Source organism: Garra rufa, chromosome 6, assembly GCF_049309525.1.
Source record: "Garra rufa chromosome 6, GarRuf1.0, whole genome shotgun sequence".
Taxonomy (NCBI): Eukaryota; Metazoa; Chordata; class Actinopteri; order Cypriniformes; family Cyprinidae; genus Garra; species Garra rufa.
Window position 1 is genome coordinate 6,616,011 of NC_133366.1, and position 18,301 is coordinate 6,634,311.

The 18,301-nt window shown below is 35.4% G+C and overlaps 2 protein-coding genes across 2 annotated transcripts; both read left to right on the forward strand.

Annotated features, from left to right (window-relative positions):
• LOC141336797 (uncharacterized) lies at positions 1-7,241 on the forward strand. Its single transcript, XM_073842525.1, has 10 exons — positions 1-31; positions 169-513; positions 3,323-3,366; positions 3,449-3,620; positions 4,802-5,134; positions 5,262-5,315; positions 5,398-5,466; positions 6,570-6,686; positions 6,782-6,825; positions 6,933-7,241. Exons 1-10 carry the CDS (start codon positions 1-3, stop codon positions 7,134-7,136), a joined length of 1,413 nt encoding a protein of 470 aa, XP_073698626.1. The 3' UTR covers positions 7,137-7,241.
• Positions 7,242-8,224: 983 nt separating this feature from the next.
• Positions 8,225-16,513, forward strand: LOC141336799 (uncharacterized). Its single transcript, XM_073842526.1, has 9 exons — positions 8,225-8,279; positions 9,048-9,071; positions 9,212-9,517; positions 11,396-11,500; positions 13,164-13,484; positions 14,210-14,326; positions 14,605-14,703; positions 15,586-15,641; positions 15,762-16,513. The coding sequence occupies exons 1-9, from the start codon at positions 8,225-8,227 to the stop codon at positions 16,041-16,043; spliced, it is 1,365 nt and encodes a 454-aa protein (XP_073698627.1). The 3' UTR covers positions 16,044-16,513.
• Positions 16,514-18,301: the final 1,788 nt, after the last annotated feature.

Sequence of the window (18,301 nt, forward strand, 5' to 3'; positions counted from 1 at the left end):
ATGAGAACCACCACGTCCATCAGTTTCTCAGGTACGATATCCTTCATAATATACTCAGTGTGTAAGAATTGCATTTTTTACTCTTCACTGTTTTATTTCATTGATAAACACTGAAATTCAGTATACTAACTTTAAAATGCCATCTGTCAGCAGTGTTTGGTCTTTCAGCACTGTGGCTGATGGAGAACTCACTGGCTGTTAACATCACTGGATCTGTGGGAAGCAACATCTCAGTCACCTGCAGCTATCCTGAAACCTACCAGAATAACAGCAAGTATTTCTGCCAGATGAGCGGCTCGTTTGCTCAAGGAGATCTTCAGTGTGTTCACATCACCCAACAAAAGACAAGGTCTGAACAAGGGAGACTGGCTCTTTTGGATGACACCAGCGCTCATGTTCTCATGGCAAACATCTCTGGACTGGCTCCAGAAGACTCAGGAAAGTACTGGTGTGGGGTAGATATCGCTCAGCTGCCGGATTTTACCACAGAGATCTGGATAACAGTCGCCAAAGGTGAGATACACAAGAGCTGAGGATTCACTGTTTTACTGAATGTACTGAATTTGACGTGATGTGTATTACCACTTATTTCATTGTGTAAAAGAGAATTAGTCAAGATAAATGCATAAAATACAAGTAAATAAAATTAATAAAATAAATTATTTAATTAAATTGTATTAAAAATTTTAAAATAAATTAATTTAATTAGTCAAACATTTGACCGTGAATTGATAAAATACCTTAAAATCTATACAATTTTGTCATTAATAATTGAATCACAGCTAACAAAAAATACTAATACACTAAATACATTCTATAACTGAACATCTCTTGTGAATCCTTGAAAATTAGGAACTCAAAGGAAGTAAATTGCTTATGTTGTGTATATGCAGAAAACCATCTGTCAAAACCGTCTGTCTTGTACATTTTATTGTGGTTTAACTTTGCTTTAAAATTTGAACGGGCAAACGCTTAAAAATGCACAAACACCATAAACTTTACACTGTAAAAAGTTTTCACCAGTTTCAACTTAAAAACTTAAGTTCAGCAGCTGCCTTAAGTTTTTAAGGTAAATCAGTTTAAAACTACAAGTCACTTTAACTTAAGTTGATTTAACTTAACATTTTAAGGCAGCTGCTAAACTTTTTAAGTTGAAACTGGTGAAAACTTTTTACAGTGTAGTTAAAAACACTGCAGCCTCACGTGAAAGTTACCGTAATAGAGACGATAATACAAAATTTGGTCCCTAAGATTGGAAGAAGTTAAGTCGCAATTTTTACTTGTAATAAGGAAGGAATTTCTTCCATGCCCAATGATTTAGTTCTGCAGTGTGATGTGTATATGAAATAAAAATGAATAAGGATTAAATTTGACCAATTCATTTTAAATAGAGCAGGGAGTCAAAATGCATGTCCATGTTATTAGGTGTCAACTGATATGTGGTTTTCAGAGCCGATACAAATTATTACAGATCAAGTAGACCGATAACCGATATTTTGAACCAATATGTAGTTAAAAATGAAAATGAATGTCAAAATTAAGAATAGCAAGGGCTCTGACAAAAACTTTCTTTAAATGCTTTTAAATTAGTTATTGGCAAATCGGTTTTGAAAAAGGCAGATACCGATAACCATAAATATGCTTTATATGGGTGCCGATAATTGGCCAGGGGTGTGTTTTTCCCAAAAGTATCATTACCTAACTATGTTCATTTGTTCCATTGAACTCTATTGGTAACACCAAAACTTGCAACCATAGTTGCTTTGGGGAAACATTAATCAGTCGACCCCTGCATGTTATGCTTATTACTGAGATCACTATCTCTTCGGCATCATAAACACTGACTTATAACAGTTGTGGAATTTTTTGAGGTTCCACTGAACCTCATATCGGTTTCAGATGGGATGTGATACAGCATGTTCTTCCTCTTACGTGTCTCATAATGAGTCAGTGTGAGAACTGAATTCACACACACATATAGGGGTATACGAATGCCAGCCGAGCTTTCCATATATGAGGATGAACTATACACCTTTCACTATTGTTTTCTGTGCAGAACATTCACCAGAGCAAACCACAGACCTGTTCCCGGAAGAGCCTGGCGGTGAGATTGCAAAACACACACACACACACAGAGAGAGAGAGAGAGAGCATGTGATTTTGCTTTTTTCAGGCAAATTATTGTCGACTTTGCATCAACAGAATCTTACTCGAACTTCATGATGATGGTGGCTTTGATGTGTGTTGGCGCCCTGTTTTTTGTGTGTCTGTTCAGTCTGTTTCAAGTCCTCAAACGCAGCAGCTGCAGTAATTCAGGTGAGCAGATCTCTGTGGATCATCTCAAGCACACCATCAACACATGATTTATTTGAAACCACATGATCTACAGGCAACACATTCTAGTATGTCTCGCCTAATAAAGAAAACTCCCTTTTACGCCCACGTTCTGTTGAAGCCCAAGATATTTTAATGGGAAAATCTGGAGTTAAATGATTATATAATGGCAAAATATACATATAATTCCATGGCAACATTTTTAATGCATTTATTTTGCTTAAAAGTGAAATTTTGGCAAGACTCTGCAGATGAATAGGGTAAAAAAATAACTAATAGTTATCACTTTACTTACCTAGTTGATTGATTACATTGATAACTGCAAACATTTTTTTTTTGTATTACAAATTTCATAAATTATTAGGATTAAATATGCAAATGAGGCTTTATTTAATTAAATATGCACTCATTTGCATGCATTTCTAGTACAAAAATCTAAACACTGGATGTTTTTTTTTTTACCATTTTTGGGGGAATATAATGTTGTATAAAATCAAGCAAATTCTATATGAACAAATCCTTCTGTAAAAAAACTTCAGAATATAGACAAGAATAAAATTGTAAAGTCTGGTGTGTGTGTGTAAGCGCTACTGAAGTGGACATTTATCGCTCAGTGTAGAAGAAAAAAAGCTAATTTTGAGAAAATGGCCTTTACAAATACGTATTGTCATTGAAATCTATCGACACAAATGCATAAAGTGCTATAAAAGAAACACTTAACAGTGTCTTGTTTTCAATGTTTTCTTTCCTTTAGTCTGAAAAAGAAAAAAAAAAGAAAAAAACTTTATGAAACACCAAAAATCCCAAAATCTCAAACTTGACAGGTAAAAGGTGTCTCCCCTTAAAAGTGATAGTTACAAAATTAAACAAGCACAAACAAGACTACACCACATTATGCACGTTATAATAGATAATGGGTCATATAACATGTGATAATCACCCATTTAAGAAAAAAAATGTCATTTAAATCTTTATCCGTTCTTATCAGGTTTGGTTCGCCACTGCACCAGGACTATATCAAACCCAGTGGCAGTGAGTTCATGAACTTCTACATCATATAATTACAGAGTATAATTTTGTGATGAATTCAATGATATGTATTTCTTTCATATAGGATGGCCACCAGAGAATAAATCTTCCAGACTTACCCAAAGTTCAAAGTGAAAAGGAGGAACTTCACAGAACTGCAAACACAGAACCAGTCGACAGAGACTCCTACTACATAGATGTCATTTCAGCACAAACAAAAGATCAGATCTACACACAACTGGACAGCAATAGACAAAGTCATGAATATCAGAGTCTTACAGCTGATTCTATTCAAGAGTTGATCTATCACACTATTGAACAGAAGACTGACTGAACACTGAATCCTCACCAAGGGCCAATCAGAAGTTCCCTCCAACAGCTGTGGTCATCCAAACTTGTGTCAACATTGATTGTATTTCATTTCTTAAGTAAATACAGAAATCATTTTCATTTGTCTCAGGTATAGTTTTGTGAAGCAACAACTTCATATTACATTATTGTAATGTTATATTTTTTTAAATTATGCTTATCTTTTTGCCATTGTCTGCTCTGAATTGTCACCTTTTTCCTGCATGGGCATTTTTGTCTTGCTTTTCGCAGTAAAAATATTGAAACATCCAGTTTCTCTGAAAACAAGTTTTATTATATTTTACTTCAAATTAATTAATCTTAAAAAGATTAATCTCTTTTAACCAGGTAAACACTTTCAATAGTTATAACTTACAATATTAAGTGTAATAGCATGTGTAATATGGAAAATACTACAAATAGCATTGTTCACATTGACGGGGAAGCTGGTCATTATTGAGAAAGTAAAATGCATTTGAACTGCCTTTGTTTTGGGTTGAGGATTGGTCTTATATAGAAAGAAGGAAGTGAGAGAGACACTGCCAGACAGTCATGGTTTTATTCTCTGCATACACCGAAATCAATTAAAAACCATTCGGCATGTGGACAGCAAGAGTCTTTTGTTTCTGCATCTATATAGGTGAGTGGTAGCGATCACTTTACAACAAAACAACAGCCCCTCAGACTCTAATTTCAAAAGTGTCAGCATCAGTGTTTGGGAAACTACTTTGAAACTCTTGCTTGTCATGCATGGCATAGGGTAGATCTTGTTCAAGTACAGCCAAGCTGAATTAATATATAGAGCAAACATAGAGGATCTCATTTGAGCGCATTTTAACAGATCATTTTACTGTAAATATCACTATTATAAATAGCTAAATCACTTTATTTTAATATTTAATTATTAATATTGTTATTACTACATTGTTAAACATACATAAACTTATATGAACATTAATAATGTTATTGCTAGTTATTCTGCAAATGGTCATCTTAATCTTAAATGTGCCAGTTGTTGGAAATAAGTAACACTGACTGCTGCTTATGTGCTTTTAAATACTTTTTAAATGTAATTTAATTTCCTTTCCAGGATGTCTACTGGATACTATCTATTCTAAGATCGGATATGAAGGAAAATACATAACCTTTAAAGCTTTTTACCCACCGGACTATGAGACAAACACCAAGTACTTCGGCAGAACTGATCGCCGCTTCTTCTTTGAGAAACTGGTTCAGACGTCTCATCCCAACCAGTGGGTGAAACAGGGGCGATTCGCTCTATTCGACAACACGTCCACACATGTCCTTACCGCTGTCATCTCGGGACTGGTCGCAGAAGATTCTGGCAATTACTCATTTGGTGTGGATATTAAACTGCTTCCTGACCTTACTGGAGATGAAATACAACTGACCGTCATTACAGGTGAGAATCATTTAATGTTTTTACAGGCTAAAATGTCTATTTTTCCACTCACATGACGGAATGCAGAAGTGAATGTGGCTTAAGGAATAGTTTCTCGATAGTTTCACATGCCTTCTTCTCTGCACAGGGGAAGTGCAGAGACCCACAGCGCCAACGCCAACACCAACACCAACACCAAAAGGTACTACAGAAATGCAGAAACAATCATATGTAATTTACTTACACAATATATTAATTGTATCTGTTTAAATGTTGCATTTTAGTAATTGTCTACAGCACGAGCCGTCCTGCAAACATCACAGCACAGAACTGGGCCAAGACTAGAGATCAGGGTAAACTGTCTGTCTTTCTGTCTGTCCTTTATCAGTCTATTATTGTCATTTGCTTAGTCTGTCTAAGTTGCTGTAGTTCCGGGTTTGATGAAGGTCCGCCTTCTGAAAAACAAAATGTGTTGTGATTGGTTAGCACTCCCACTGCGTTGCAATTGGTTAGCAGCTTAGACAGCGTTTCAGTCCTGCCACACCCCTTCCCAAAGCAGCAAGTTCCGTGTACATCTGCACAAGCTAGATTAAAGTGATTTTAAATTTTTAAATATGGATATTTTTCTTACAAAAACACATTGGATCGCTAAAGGTGGCTTTTACTAAAACTCTAAGACCCTCTATACCGCACACGCAGGATTTATTTAAATTATATTCTAATGGACTGTGTTTTGACATCAGACAATCCAGAAAACAAACACTGTCCTAAGTCCACAGTGGACTTTGAGATTTGTAACTGTGTAGATGTTTTTATGCCCAAACATACACACCACACAGGGGCTAAAAAAGCTGAAAAAGCATAATAGGACCCCTTTAAAGTAATCTTTGGAGTCAATATGCTGATGCGAAAGGCACTGGGAATTTTATCATCGAGTTTAAAATATATATTGGGTAATAATATTTCCATTATTGCATATATATCGGGGTGTGATTTTTTGTAATGCAAACAGTCACAATAGTTTTATTTACATTGCATAATGATATTGTACAGCTTCAGAAAACTCTGAATGCTTTTTTGTAATGCTTTTATACTGCTTTTAAGTCTTTTAAGTTTTTGCAATAAATACCTGTGACTGTACTTATATTTGCCTGTTGCATGTTTTATATTGTTCACAAGTGGGTAGGTTTAGGGTAGGAGTGGGCTTACAGTAGGTGCTCCAATGAAAGTGTACATTTATATAAAATTATTATTATTATTATTATTACAAATGGATACAAACCTTCAAATTAAGACAAACAACTGAAAACCATGGAGGACCCTGCACATCGCAAACTGCTAAAGGGGTACTCTGAGCAACAAAAAGCGATGCCTGACCAAGTGTCAACATGTGATGAGTTGGAAGTAAGAACGTTTTGCTTTCTCAGGTGTGTCAAATTGTTTCCCTTTTCCACAGAATCCTACATCAGGTTTGTGACCGTCTTGTGTCTGGTGTGTGTTTGCACACTCCTGGTTGTGTGTCCATTCGTTTTGTTTAAAGTTATAAAATGGACCTCTGCCTCCAAGCCGTCAGGTGAGATCACTGCATCAGATCTTTATGATATGATCTTCACTCACAGCTTTACTGTTTATTATGCAACAATTAATACTTGCATTTTGCTCTTCCAGTTTCTGTTTCTTATCACACCAGGAAGACATCGGCTCAAATTGTTGTAAGAGTGTAATCGATAGTATGATGTTTACAAGTATTATCACATTAACCGTGATGCAGATGAAGCTAACTAACATCGTCACTGACACTGTCACTTCCTCTCTACAGGATGAGTATGTGAAAATGACCTCAGTCGTCCTTAAAAACTCACCCACAGCTGATAAAGCTTCAGTTGTCGATGACTTTCACAGACCTGCAAACATCGATGCCTGCTACACAGATCATCTTGCGCAACCAGATTTGGATCAGATCTACACAGAAATGAGCCCTGGTTTTGTTCAAGAGCCAGTATATCAGAGTATTAATCACTGACTGACTACAGCATCCTCATCAACAGCCAATCAAAATTACATTCTTACATTCTTATTCTTCCTGCAATAGCTTTTTCAATAACACTTTACAATAGGTTCCTTTTGTTAACAATAGTTAACATGAACAAACAATAAAAATACTTTCTGTTAATTACAGACATTAACGTTTAGCATGGTAATGGATATGTCAGTGTTAATGTGTTTGCTCTTGGAGGAATAGATCTGCTACACTGCTGCTGAATTGCTGTTGTTGATGGTTATTGCAGTAGTTGTAGTTTATTGCTGCTGCTGCTGTTGCTGCAAGCAAGTACAGAACTTGCTACTGCCAAAGAATATGTGATACGGTGCTGTGAGTATTTAAGACATGCTGCTGCTGCCCAAAAATAGCATAAAATAAACCATAGCAAATCTATACAAGAGGAGCTGGGGAAGGTGGAGGGTTTCAGATGAACTAGCCATTTAAATAGCTGCAAGCTGCACGCTCATTGGTTGTGTATGCAACATGAACCAATCAGCTTGTGCCAAGTCGTATAACTCTGTGATATCATCAGTTATGTTAAAAACCCGTCAGCCTGTGTCATCTAGAGTTTCATGGCAGAACTAGGTATTTAATGGACTTGAGCTATCATGAACTTACAGTTTTATTTCTGTTAACTAACGGTAACCTTATTAGTAATGCATTAAAGGTGCCATAGAATGGAAAACTATGTTCACCTTGGCATAGTTAAATAATAACAGTTCAGTACACGGACATGACATACCATGAGTCTCAAACACCACCATTTCCTCCTTCATATATAAATATAGTGTTTGCAAAAGACCACCGAAAAATAGGTCAATTCCAACATAACACCGACTGTTACGAAACTTTCCTGAGATCGTTAATAGTTACGCCCCCAACATTTGCATCGCCCAATCATCGGTAACGTCAGCACATCAGTAAAATAAGGAGAGCCACTGAAGGGACACGGTTAGCTTAATGCTAGCGTTAGCCTGTTACATTGCAGTACATAGGATTTCACTTACCACATAAACAGAGAGATGACTGCGCCGATGATGGCGAATGATGGAGAAATAACTGTGCTGATGATGGCCAATGATTTACAGATCTTGAAAATCACTGACGAGCATCTGAACTTGTGTGGTAAGTACTTGTGTCTCTGCATTATAACTTTACACAGAGCACATGCATCACAGTAATGAGACTAAAATGTCCGCGATTCAAAACGGCAGATTCAACAAACCGCATATTAAAAGCGGCTAGAGCTCCGTAATTAAATATATATTTTTATCCATGTGCGCGCTATTGAGATGAGCAGCTCTGTGAAACAGCCAATCAGAGCAGAGCTCGTTAATATTCGTGAAGCTTCCAAATAAGGCAATAACAGAGCATTTCATTATAGGGACAAATCCTAGGGTTGTAAATGGACCTGTAAAACCATTTCTGGAGATTGTTTGCCCTTTCCTATGCCATATACCTTCTATGTAGATATCAGAGAACAATTAAAAAATATTGTATAAATGCATTCTGTGGCACCTTTAATGGAACCTTATTGTATAATGTTACCAGTTTTCATCAGTTTGTTATGTGTTGATTTAATCTATAAAAAAATAATTTCATTGTGTCTTGAATAAAGAAATGTCTTCAAATGAAAACTGATGTAGATGTTTTTAGCAGTATTGAGATTTAGTGATGATATAGTAATGTGTGTGTGAGTTTAGTGTGGTCACAGGTCACGTTGTGTGACCGTTCCATCACTGCAGATGTCTCAAGTAGATGCAGGGACAAAAAGAGAAGTAAATTATTTACCGTAGCATGCAAGAGGAAGGCAAACTCTACTGTGGATTCCGTACAGTTTTAGCTATTAAAAGTGTTGTGAAGTGAATCTTTTCAGCATGTGGATTTTTCTAGTTTTCCTCTCCCACATCTTCACAGGTGAGTTAGCATTTGCTTAAGGAAATGGGTAGCTAAAGATTAAACCCTTATGGCATTTAATTTGATATTTGGACTGATTTGTGTTATGGATTCAGTTGATCATGTGATGTCACATCCTGTGTCTGACTGTTCGCTTGCAGTGGTGTCTCTGAATTCTCTAACTGCTCAAGTGGGAGAAAGCATCACATTTCATTGTTCTCATCTTCTGGCTGATGGAAACATAAAATATTTATGCAGAGACTCTTGTGTGGACAAGAATATTATCATTCAATCTAAGACACAAGAGAACCCGACTCACAAAGGCAGATACACGATAAATGACAAAGGATCAGACTTCACCGTGACCATCGCTGATCTGCGTTTATCAGACTCTGGCACTTACATCTGCGCAATTGAAAGACTTTTGATAGACACTTACAGCTATGTAACTCTACATGTGATTGAGGGTAAGTTATGCATTGAGGAAGTTTTAGAAGTTATTTTAGAACATTGTATGGGTCGTTGTTTCATATCAGCTGTGCCTGTCTAATATAATGGATGACTGAAGCTGGAATGACAGTGTCTGTGGCATACAATGTTCTGGAGTGGTAGTGTGACTTGTATTTTTCGTGAAGGCACATAAATTTTTCTGTAAAAATTGACGAAATAAGAGGTTGAACGTCTTTCTGGAAAGATGAACATATAGTTACCCATTACTTAAGTATTTAAAAAAAAAAAAACTTTGCTCATTTAAATAGTGTTTTGCATTCTTTGTGGAGTCATTTTACTTCAACTTTATATTCAAAAATGATATGTAAGACTTCACTAAAAGTGTTTAACAAACTTACTCTGAAAGTTTTACTTCTATGTTTTTTAAATATGTGGAAATATTAGAATTCTGAATTACGATTACAAATTCTGGTTACCAACAAGAGAACTCATAACAAATAACACTAATGTCCTTTAATAACATCATATTCATGAATGTATGTTTATTTCAGCAGATCAACACCATATTTGTACATTTTTTTCACTAATATTTCTATTATCCACAGTCTCTACATTAACACCTCATGCATCCAGACCACCTGCAAGAAGAACAACAGACATAACTGGTAACTGCCATCCACCCTAATCCATAGTTCCATCCGTCCAACCCAGTCCTAACCTAATCCATCCAACCCAATCAATCCATCCTTCCTAATCCATCCCTGTTCCAATCTATAATGTCCTAATGTCCATTACCATCCCAATCAATCAATCAATCAATCAATCAATCAATCAATCAATCAGTCCAATCCAGTCCAATCCAATCCAATCCATTCCATTCCATTCCAATCCATTTACCACAATCCATTCCCATCCAATTTCACCCAATCCACCCTCATCCAAATCATTCATCCTAATCATCGCCATTGCAATCCATCGTAAAATCATAAATTCATTAATTTAAATATTTTAGAGGAAATACAGGCATAACGGGCAATTGCTATCAATCCCAACCAGATCCATCCATTGAATTTTTTTTAGAAGATATAGCAGATATAACAGGTAATTGCCAATCCTAATCCATTCTTCTGTCCATCCATCATCATCTGAAAATAATATGGCCATCCTAATCAATCCATTCCCATCCTAGTCTATCCTACCAAATCTGTTCAACCCAAAGCATCCCTTTCCCAATCTATCCATTCAGTTCAATCCACCCCATCTCAATCCATTTTGATATCATATGTTACCCTGGAGCACAAAATCAATCATAAGGGTTTTAAAAGCAGACTAAATAAGCTTTCAATTGATGTATGGTTTGGTATGATAGGACAGTATTTGGCCGAGATATAACTATTTGGAAATCTTAGGAATTTGAGGGTGCATATTGAGAAAACCGCCAAAAGTTGTCTAAATGAAGTTATTAGCAATGCATATTACTAATCAAAAATTAAGTTTTGATATATTTACAGAAGCAATTTTACAAAACACCTTTATAGAACATGATCTTAATATCCTACCGATTTTTGGCATAAAAGAAAAATCTATAATTTTGACCAACACAATGTATTTTTTGATTATTACAAATATACCTGTGCTACTTATGATTGGTTTTGTGGTTAAGGATCACACATATTCATTCATATATTTCCTTTTAGAGAATAAAAGAACATCAGTGACGAGCGGATCGACTGCACTGACTGGTAAATGAGATTTATTTATTAATTTTAATTTTATTTATATTTATATTTTTATTTATTTATTTTTTTTATTTTTTTTTATTATACATATATATATATATAGTATTCTTGATAGGAAGGAAATAAATGTTCCATTTGTGCTGTTTCTGTCCTTAGATCCTCTGGTTTATATCGGAGCTGGTCTTGGTGCTTTGGTGCTGATTTTTACACTCGTCCTCTTCATATTCATCAAGCTACGGAAAGAGAAGAGACGTTCCTCCAGTTTGACATCGTCTGCACATCAACCAGATTCTCTGATTTATACCACACCGATTTTCACTGCACAATCAGACAATCTGGACTATTCCTCTGTGCAGTTTATCAAAAAACCCAACTGCAGCATGAAGACCAATCAGACACTTGAAATGAACCCGAATGAACAGGAAACACTTTATTCATCTATTCGAACTCAACACCAGTCAGACATCACTGATCCAAGCTCAGTAATATATAGCAATGTTCGCAAAGAACTGTAGATTAGGCTGATTTGACAAGTTCACTTTTAATTTATAGTGTAAATGTCTTTCTATTTTTGTACTGGCCCTCAAGGTCCACTTTTCTGCAGAGTTTAGGACCAACCTTGATAAAACTCACCTGCCTGTAACTTTCTAGTGATCCTGAAGTGCTTGATTAGCTTGCTCAGGTGTGTTTGATTAGAGTTGGAGTTAAAAATCTGTTGGAAAGTCGACCTCAAGGACCAAACTTTAGAAACCCTGCTATGCTGAATACAGACTTATTTGCTAAAAAGTTTTACATGTCTACATTAATATTTTTATACAGTGCAAGTGAGCTACAAAACTAAAGGTGCTTTAAAAGGTTCTTCACAGTGATGCCATTGAGGAACCATTTTTGCTTCCACAAAGCACCATTCAGTCAAAGGTTCTTTGAAGAACCATCTCTTACCTTTTTATAATGTGAGGAACCTTCTTTTAGCACAAAGAACCTTTTGTGAAACAGAAAGGTTCTTCAGATGTTGAAGGTTCTCTATGGAACCATTTAGACAAAAAAAGGTTCTTCAATGGCTTTGTAAAACATCTTTATTGTTAAGAGTGTAAATGTCCTTCAGATTATGAGTCAACACATATGGCATTTCCCCACCCTCAGTTGAGTATTTAAGGAGTTGGTTTGTCATTTTCAGACACTAAAGTACTTTCATATCCACTTACTGTGCAGAAGTAAGCCATACAAATTGAAGAACATTTCTCTAAGTTGAAGAATTGTAAATAGAATAAAGAGTAAGTCTGAAAAGTAAAAAAAAGATAAACTATTACATGATTTTGAATTAAGTTACAATTACCTGTATGGTGAAAAGTCACATAGTAGTGTCTGAAATGGTTAGTTAATACTTTTGAATAAAAATATAGGGCATAAATTACAAAATGGACTATTGATGCATTTCTTACAACTTCATTGTATATTCTACTAAAAAAGAAATGACACTGAGTGGAAATTATGAAAAGCAAATGTAATGACATTTACACATTTTACGTGTGAGTAAAAAAAAAATAAAAAATACTCTGAAGGCACCCTGATATTGTTTTGATGTGCACAGTGAGCTTTAAATGTCAAAATATCATGTGTTTGTAGTGATGATTTTGTAAGAAAAACAGGGAAGGGGAAGGAGAAGTTAAGGATTGCGCCATATACATGTCAGTACCGAAAAGAAAAACATTTGTTTTATCTAGACAAAAGTGCTGTAAATCCTCACCATGTGGAGATTTATTTTTCTCTGGTCCTGCATGCATATCGGTGAGTTCAGGACTCTTGTGTGTGATGGTTTTACACTTCTCTAATTGTATTACTTATCTAATAGTCTACAATCAGCAGACAGTGTTTCTTAATACGGTAAATGTGATAATCCTGGCTAATAATGTCTTGTTTTCAGCTGTTGTTGATGCTCAAACTGCAATTGTTGGACACAGAGGACAGCAGCTTGACATCAGATGTCCCTATAAATCTGGATATGAAACAAATGTCAAGTATTTTTGTAAAGGCAAGTGTAACTTTCAAAATAAAAACATCAAGGTTAAATCGGGATCTCCAGCTACAGACACGCGATTCTCTCTGACTGACAACAAAACATCCAGAGTTTTCACCGTCACCATCACTGATCTAAGAACAGAGGATGAGGGACAATACTGGTGTGCTGTGAGGAGGTTTTTAACTGTTGATGTCTATTCAGGGATTTTGTTGCTGGTTAAACAGGGTGAGATTACTGTGACCTTTACATTTTTTTTTAATATAAAAACAAAGGTTCTTTTAAGGGTTCTTCGAGCGATGCCATAGAAGAACCATATTTTTGGTTCCACAAAGAACCATTCAGTCAAAGTTTTTTTAAAGAACCATTTCTTTATTACCTTTTATACTCTGAAGAACCTTCTTTTGCCACCAAGAACCTTTTGTGAAACAGAAAGGTTCTTCAGATGTTAAAGGTTCATGGAACCTTTCATGGTTATTCTATGGCTTCCTGAAGCACCTTTTATTTAAAAGAGTGTAATAGAACTGTACATGAAAAAGACTCAGTTGCTGTAGTACCTTGTGTATGGATAGGACTTTTTCTAATGAACATGCATTGAAAGTTTTAACACACCGATGTGTTTGAGAGAGACTGTACACATTTTGGTAACATTAAATGTATTGAGGACAAATCAACCTCCATTGCTTTCCATGCAAGTCACTAAAAACCAACATTTGTATTAAAGAAGTCAGAAGATGTGACATTTATAACTCAGAGTTTACTTGATATTAAAGACTCATCTGCTTAATCATCCAATATAATTTACTTTTTCTTCATCTATTTGAGTTTCACAGTCAACAAGTGTAAAGTCATATTGCATTGAAACCAATGGGGATAAATTTAAGACCAAACACTCAGGGGTATTGTATTGTAATTTATTTGTCTCTATTCTGTCTTTATTGTCATCCCTTTAGATGAAAGGATGACTGAAGTTCCACCCATCAGTCTGTTTTCAATTACAATCACACATGTTTCATCAGCTCCATTGACTCATCAACCCCTGTTAACGCAGACGCCTCCACCTGACTCAGGTAAACATCCTTCCACATCTCACTCACTCAGGCTGATGATACAAGGAGCAACTTTTTGAGCAATTTTATCCGGCAACTTTTTTTTTGCAGTGTTGCTTGGGCACTTTACCATTGAGAATGGGTAACACATTTCTATCCGGATAATTTAGATCAGTTGTGGGCCCTGTATCGCACCTGGCTGCCGATTGACGGCACCACTGCTTCCACTGCTCATGTTTCTCCCACATAAACATTTCATGTAATTCTGTGAATGGTAATTTTTGTCTTTGTATTTTCAGGTTTACTTGTCATCATCATTATCACCGCAGGAGGTTTGGTTTTGCTCCTTATCTGTGCTGTGTTGCTTATTGTGGCCGCACGGAAGAAAAAGACATGTGGTAATATTTTTTAACTATTTATGAAATATATAAAATAGGCATATGTGACCCTGGACCACAAAACCAGTGTTAAGTAGCATGGGTATATTTGTAGCAATAGCCAAACAAATATTGTATGGGTCAAACTTATCGATTTTTATTTTATGCCAAAAGTCATTAGGATATTAAGTAAAGCTCATGTTCCATAAAGATATGTTGTACATTTCCTATACCATAAATATATGTAAAGTTAATTTGATTAGTAATATGCATTGCTAAGAACTTCATTTGGACAACTTTAAAGGCAACTTAATTTTTATTTTTCATCTTTTTTTTTTTGCATCCTCAGATTGCAGATTTTCAAAAAGTTGTAACCAAATATTTTCTTATCCTAATAAACCATACATCAATGGAAAGCTTATTTATTCAGCGTTCAGATGATGCATAAATCTCAAAACATTGACACTTATGACTGGTTTTGTGGTCCAGGGTTACATGTATGATGCTTTCCCAATATAAAAAGTGTTATTTTACTGCTGAGATACTATTATAGGTTTTATTAATATTTTGAATTCATTTGTATTTTTATATTATATATTTCAGTTTTAACGTTTAAGTATGTATTTATTTATTTATGTAGTTATTTATTTATTTTATATATTTTTTTTCAATGAGTTAGTTAACTAAAATAACCCTGGTTCAGACAACATAGACACACTTGCATTTTATAGTCTCCAATGATGGAAAATCAACATGCAAACAATGGGTTTGAAAAAATAAATAAATAAAAGAATAAATATATTGATTTGTTTTATGAGATAGTGATAGGATTCAAGCTAACATGAGGAACTAATTTCAGTTACTGGAAGTTTTAAAACTAAAATACGCATTCATCCATCACAGGTCTGGTTTCCTTCTCTGCTGCAGTGCTTCAAGTGACGGGAAGAATCGGGGAAGAAGTGAGTCAGGATTATCTGTAATAAAGATTTATATAATTAATTACAACATGAACTTTAGTTCTTCCCAGAAAAAGTCAAGGTTCATATTGTTGCTCAATTCTTCCATCTTCCAATTTACAGAATGCTTACGAGACAGGAAACCCAGCTGACGTCACAAACTCACACAGAGTTCAAAGTGATGATGGTTCTTCTGCAAACGAGTTTCACAGACCTGCAAACACAGCAGCAGTGGACACAAACCTCGACTACATAAATGCTGCTGCTGCAGTGACAAACGTGAATCCAGATCAGATCTACACAGAACTGGACGCCAGTAGACACAGTAACATTTATCAGCGTCTCACAGCTGATTCTCTTCAAGAAGTGTCCATCTATAACCGTATTGATCAAATGACAGACTGAACATAGAAACCTCATCAACAAACAATCACATAATGATAACAGAAGTCTCGAAAGACACAAACTGCTGTAAATGTTTACTACTGTTTATCAAAGGGAGTGGCTAATGATGTCATGACAACACTGATTCACTGATGACATCACATGAAATCAAAGACATTCTAAAAGCCCCTAAATTTGAAATATTTACAGTTAAAATGTTGCAAATGTGGAAATGTGGTTTGGTTGTCAATGTAGAATGATGTTTTGCAGCTGGTGTATTTATGACATCTACCAGCAGGGGCTAACATGGGCCTTACTAGCAAGTTAAACGTCAGTATAGAGGGGAATGAGTTCCTGAAACCCACTATGGTTGCACTAAAGAAAAGCGAAAGGCCATAAAAAAGGTCTACTGCCTCAATACTTTTATTCATGCAGTGTATTTGAGTGTGTATTGTACAAAAAAAAAAAAAAAAAAACTAATAAAAATGAAATATGCCTTTAAAAACACCAATGTTTCATGAATGCATACTGTATATGTACACTCTTAAAAAATAAAAGTGCTTCAGGATGCCATAAAATAACTTTTTTTTTTGGTCTAAATAGTTCCATAAAGAACTTTTAAAATCTGTAGAACCTTCTGTTACACAAAAGGCTATTTGTGGTGATACTTCAGAGTATAAAAAGGTAAGAAAGAGATGGTTCTTTACATGACCTTTGACTAAATGGTTCTTTTTGGAACCAAAAATGGTTCTTCTATGGCATTGCTTTAAAGAACCTTTCAAAGCACCTTTATTTTTAAGAGTGCAGTCTGCTGCAGACATGGAAATGTTAAAAGAAAAACACCACTGCACACAGGAAACTGCTTGTGGTCAGTCTATAGAGGCAAAGTTCAGAGCTAATTTCCTGATTACCACTGAGATGCACCACTCAACATTTTATGCACATACACCCGTGGTATTTTAGCTATTGTTTGACCTTCATCACGAGACAAGCATCAAAACTACAATCAACATTTACATTAGATTAACAGTTCAGTGATAGAAGAGCCATTTGGAGGGGACTATTTGACCTTCACAAAATAACTGATGTGACTGCAAGAATGAGCTTCTCGCAAACGGCCTGTGTGTTTCTACTGATGTGTAAGCTCTGCTCTTTAGTTCTATTTTTTGTTTTAAGATGATCTTTTAGTAGTATGCATTTAGTTAGTGCTGTTAATCGATTAAACAATTAACTAATTAATGGCACTTTTTTCTGTAATTAATTATTAATCCCACCTGACATTAATGTTTAGCAGCTGCCTTAAGATTTGAAGTTAAATCAACTTAAGTCATTTAAACTCACAAGTTATATCAACTCATGTTTATTGTAATAAGTTAAAATAACTTGTAGTTTTAAGCTGATTTAACTTAAAAACTTAAGACAGCTGCTAAACTTACGTTTTTAAGTTGAAACTGGTGAACACTTTTTACAGTGTGGGTTATTGGGTTATTTTGGCTGCTATTACTTTAAGAGCTGCCACTGCTGAACATGATGCAGATCTGACACGAATCATATTTTCTCACAACTTCTGCATCTGAATGCAATTCTTGTCAAGAACAAAGAGGCAGAAGCTCCGCCCCTGCGTCAATTCCGTTAAATATTTTTAACAAGTCTGATAGCACAAAATGTTATGCTTATTGCATGGTTCTGTTCTGTTTACCCTACTGGAGTTAGCATTGCTCTTATTCATTCTAGGCCAATTGTTAATCATCTTTGACAATAGTTCTCTAGACAGAAGTGTACTGATGTGTGTTTGTGTTTGTACAGTGAACTGTTCACGGTGTGTGGACATTACAGTGAGAGGAACGGAGGGAGAACAAATGATTATTGAGTGTTCTTATGATAAAGTATATGAAAAAGCGTACAAATGCTTTTACAAAGGTAATTACAAAGATTATGTCATTATACTACAATCTAATGGAGGAGAGACTTCAGTCAATGGCAGATTCTCACTGCGGGATGATCGCAAGATGAGATTATTGATAGTGACCATTGGAAATCTGAGGATGGAAGACGCTGGACCGTATATCTGTCGAGCTGGATGGGGATACCATAAACAAATCCATCTAAATGTGATCAGAGGTGCCTGATTTACAATAATTAACAACAGTTTGTTTCAAACTGTGCTTTCTGTTGTAATCAGTGATCATTTCAGTAATATATTTGTTTCTTTTTGTGTATCATGAACATTCTCCTTGTTTTTCAGCTCCAGAGAGGCCAAGACCTGTCCAGATCTTTAC

Excerpts from the sequence above, each read along its gene's own strand:
- LOC141336799 (XM_073842526.1), top strand. The coding sequence starts at position 8,225 with ATGGCCAATGATTTACAGATCTTGAAAATCACTGACGAGCATCTGAAC. Across the intron at positions 9,072-9,211 it reads CCTCTCCCACATCTTCACAG|TGGTGTCTCTGAATTCTCTA; the intron begins GTGAGTTAGCAT and ends GTTCGCTTGCAG. Across the intron at positions 9,518-11,395 it reads AACTCTACATGTGATTGAGG|ATCCTCTGGTTTATATCGGA; the intron begins GTAAGTTATGCA and ends TTCTGTCCTTAG.
- LOC141336797 (XM_073842525.1), top strand. The coding sequence starts at position 1 with ATGAGAACCACCACGTCCATCAGTTTCTCAG. Across the intron at positions 514-3,322 it reads CTGGATAACAGTCGCCAAAG|GTTTGGTTCGCCACTGCACC; the intron begins GTGAGATACACA and ends CGTTCTTATCAG. Across the intron at positions 5,467-6,569 it reads GGCCAAGACTAGAGATCAGG|AATCCTACATCAGGTTTGTG; the intron begins GTAAACTGTCTG and ends CCTTTTCCACAG.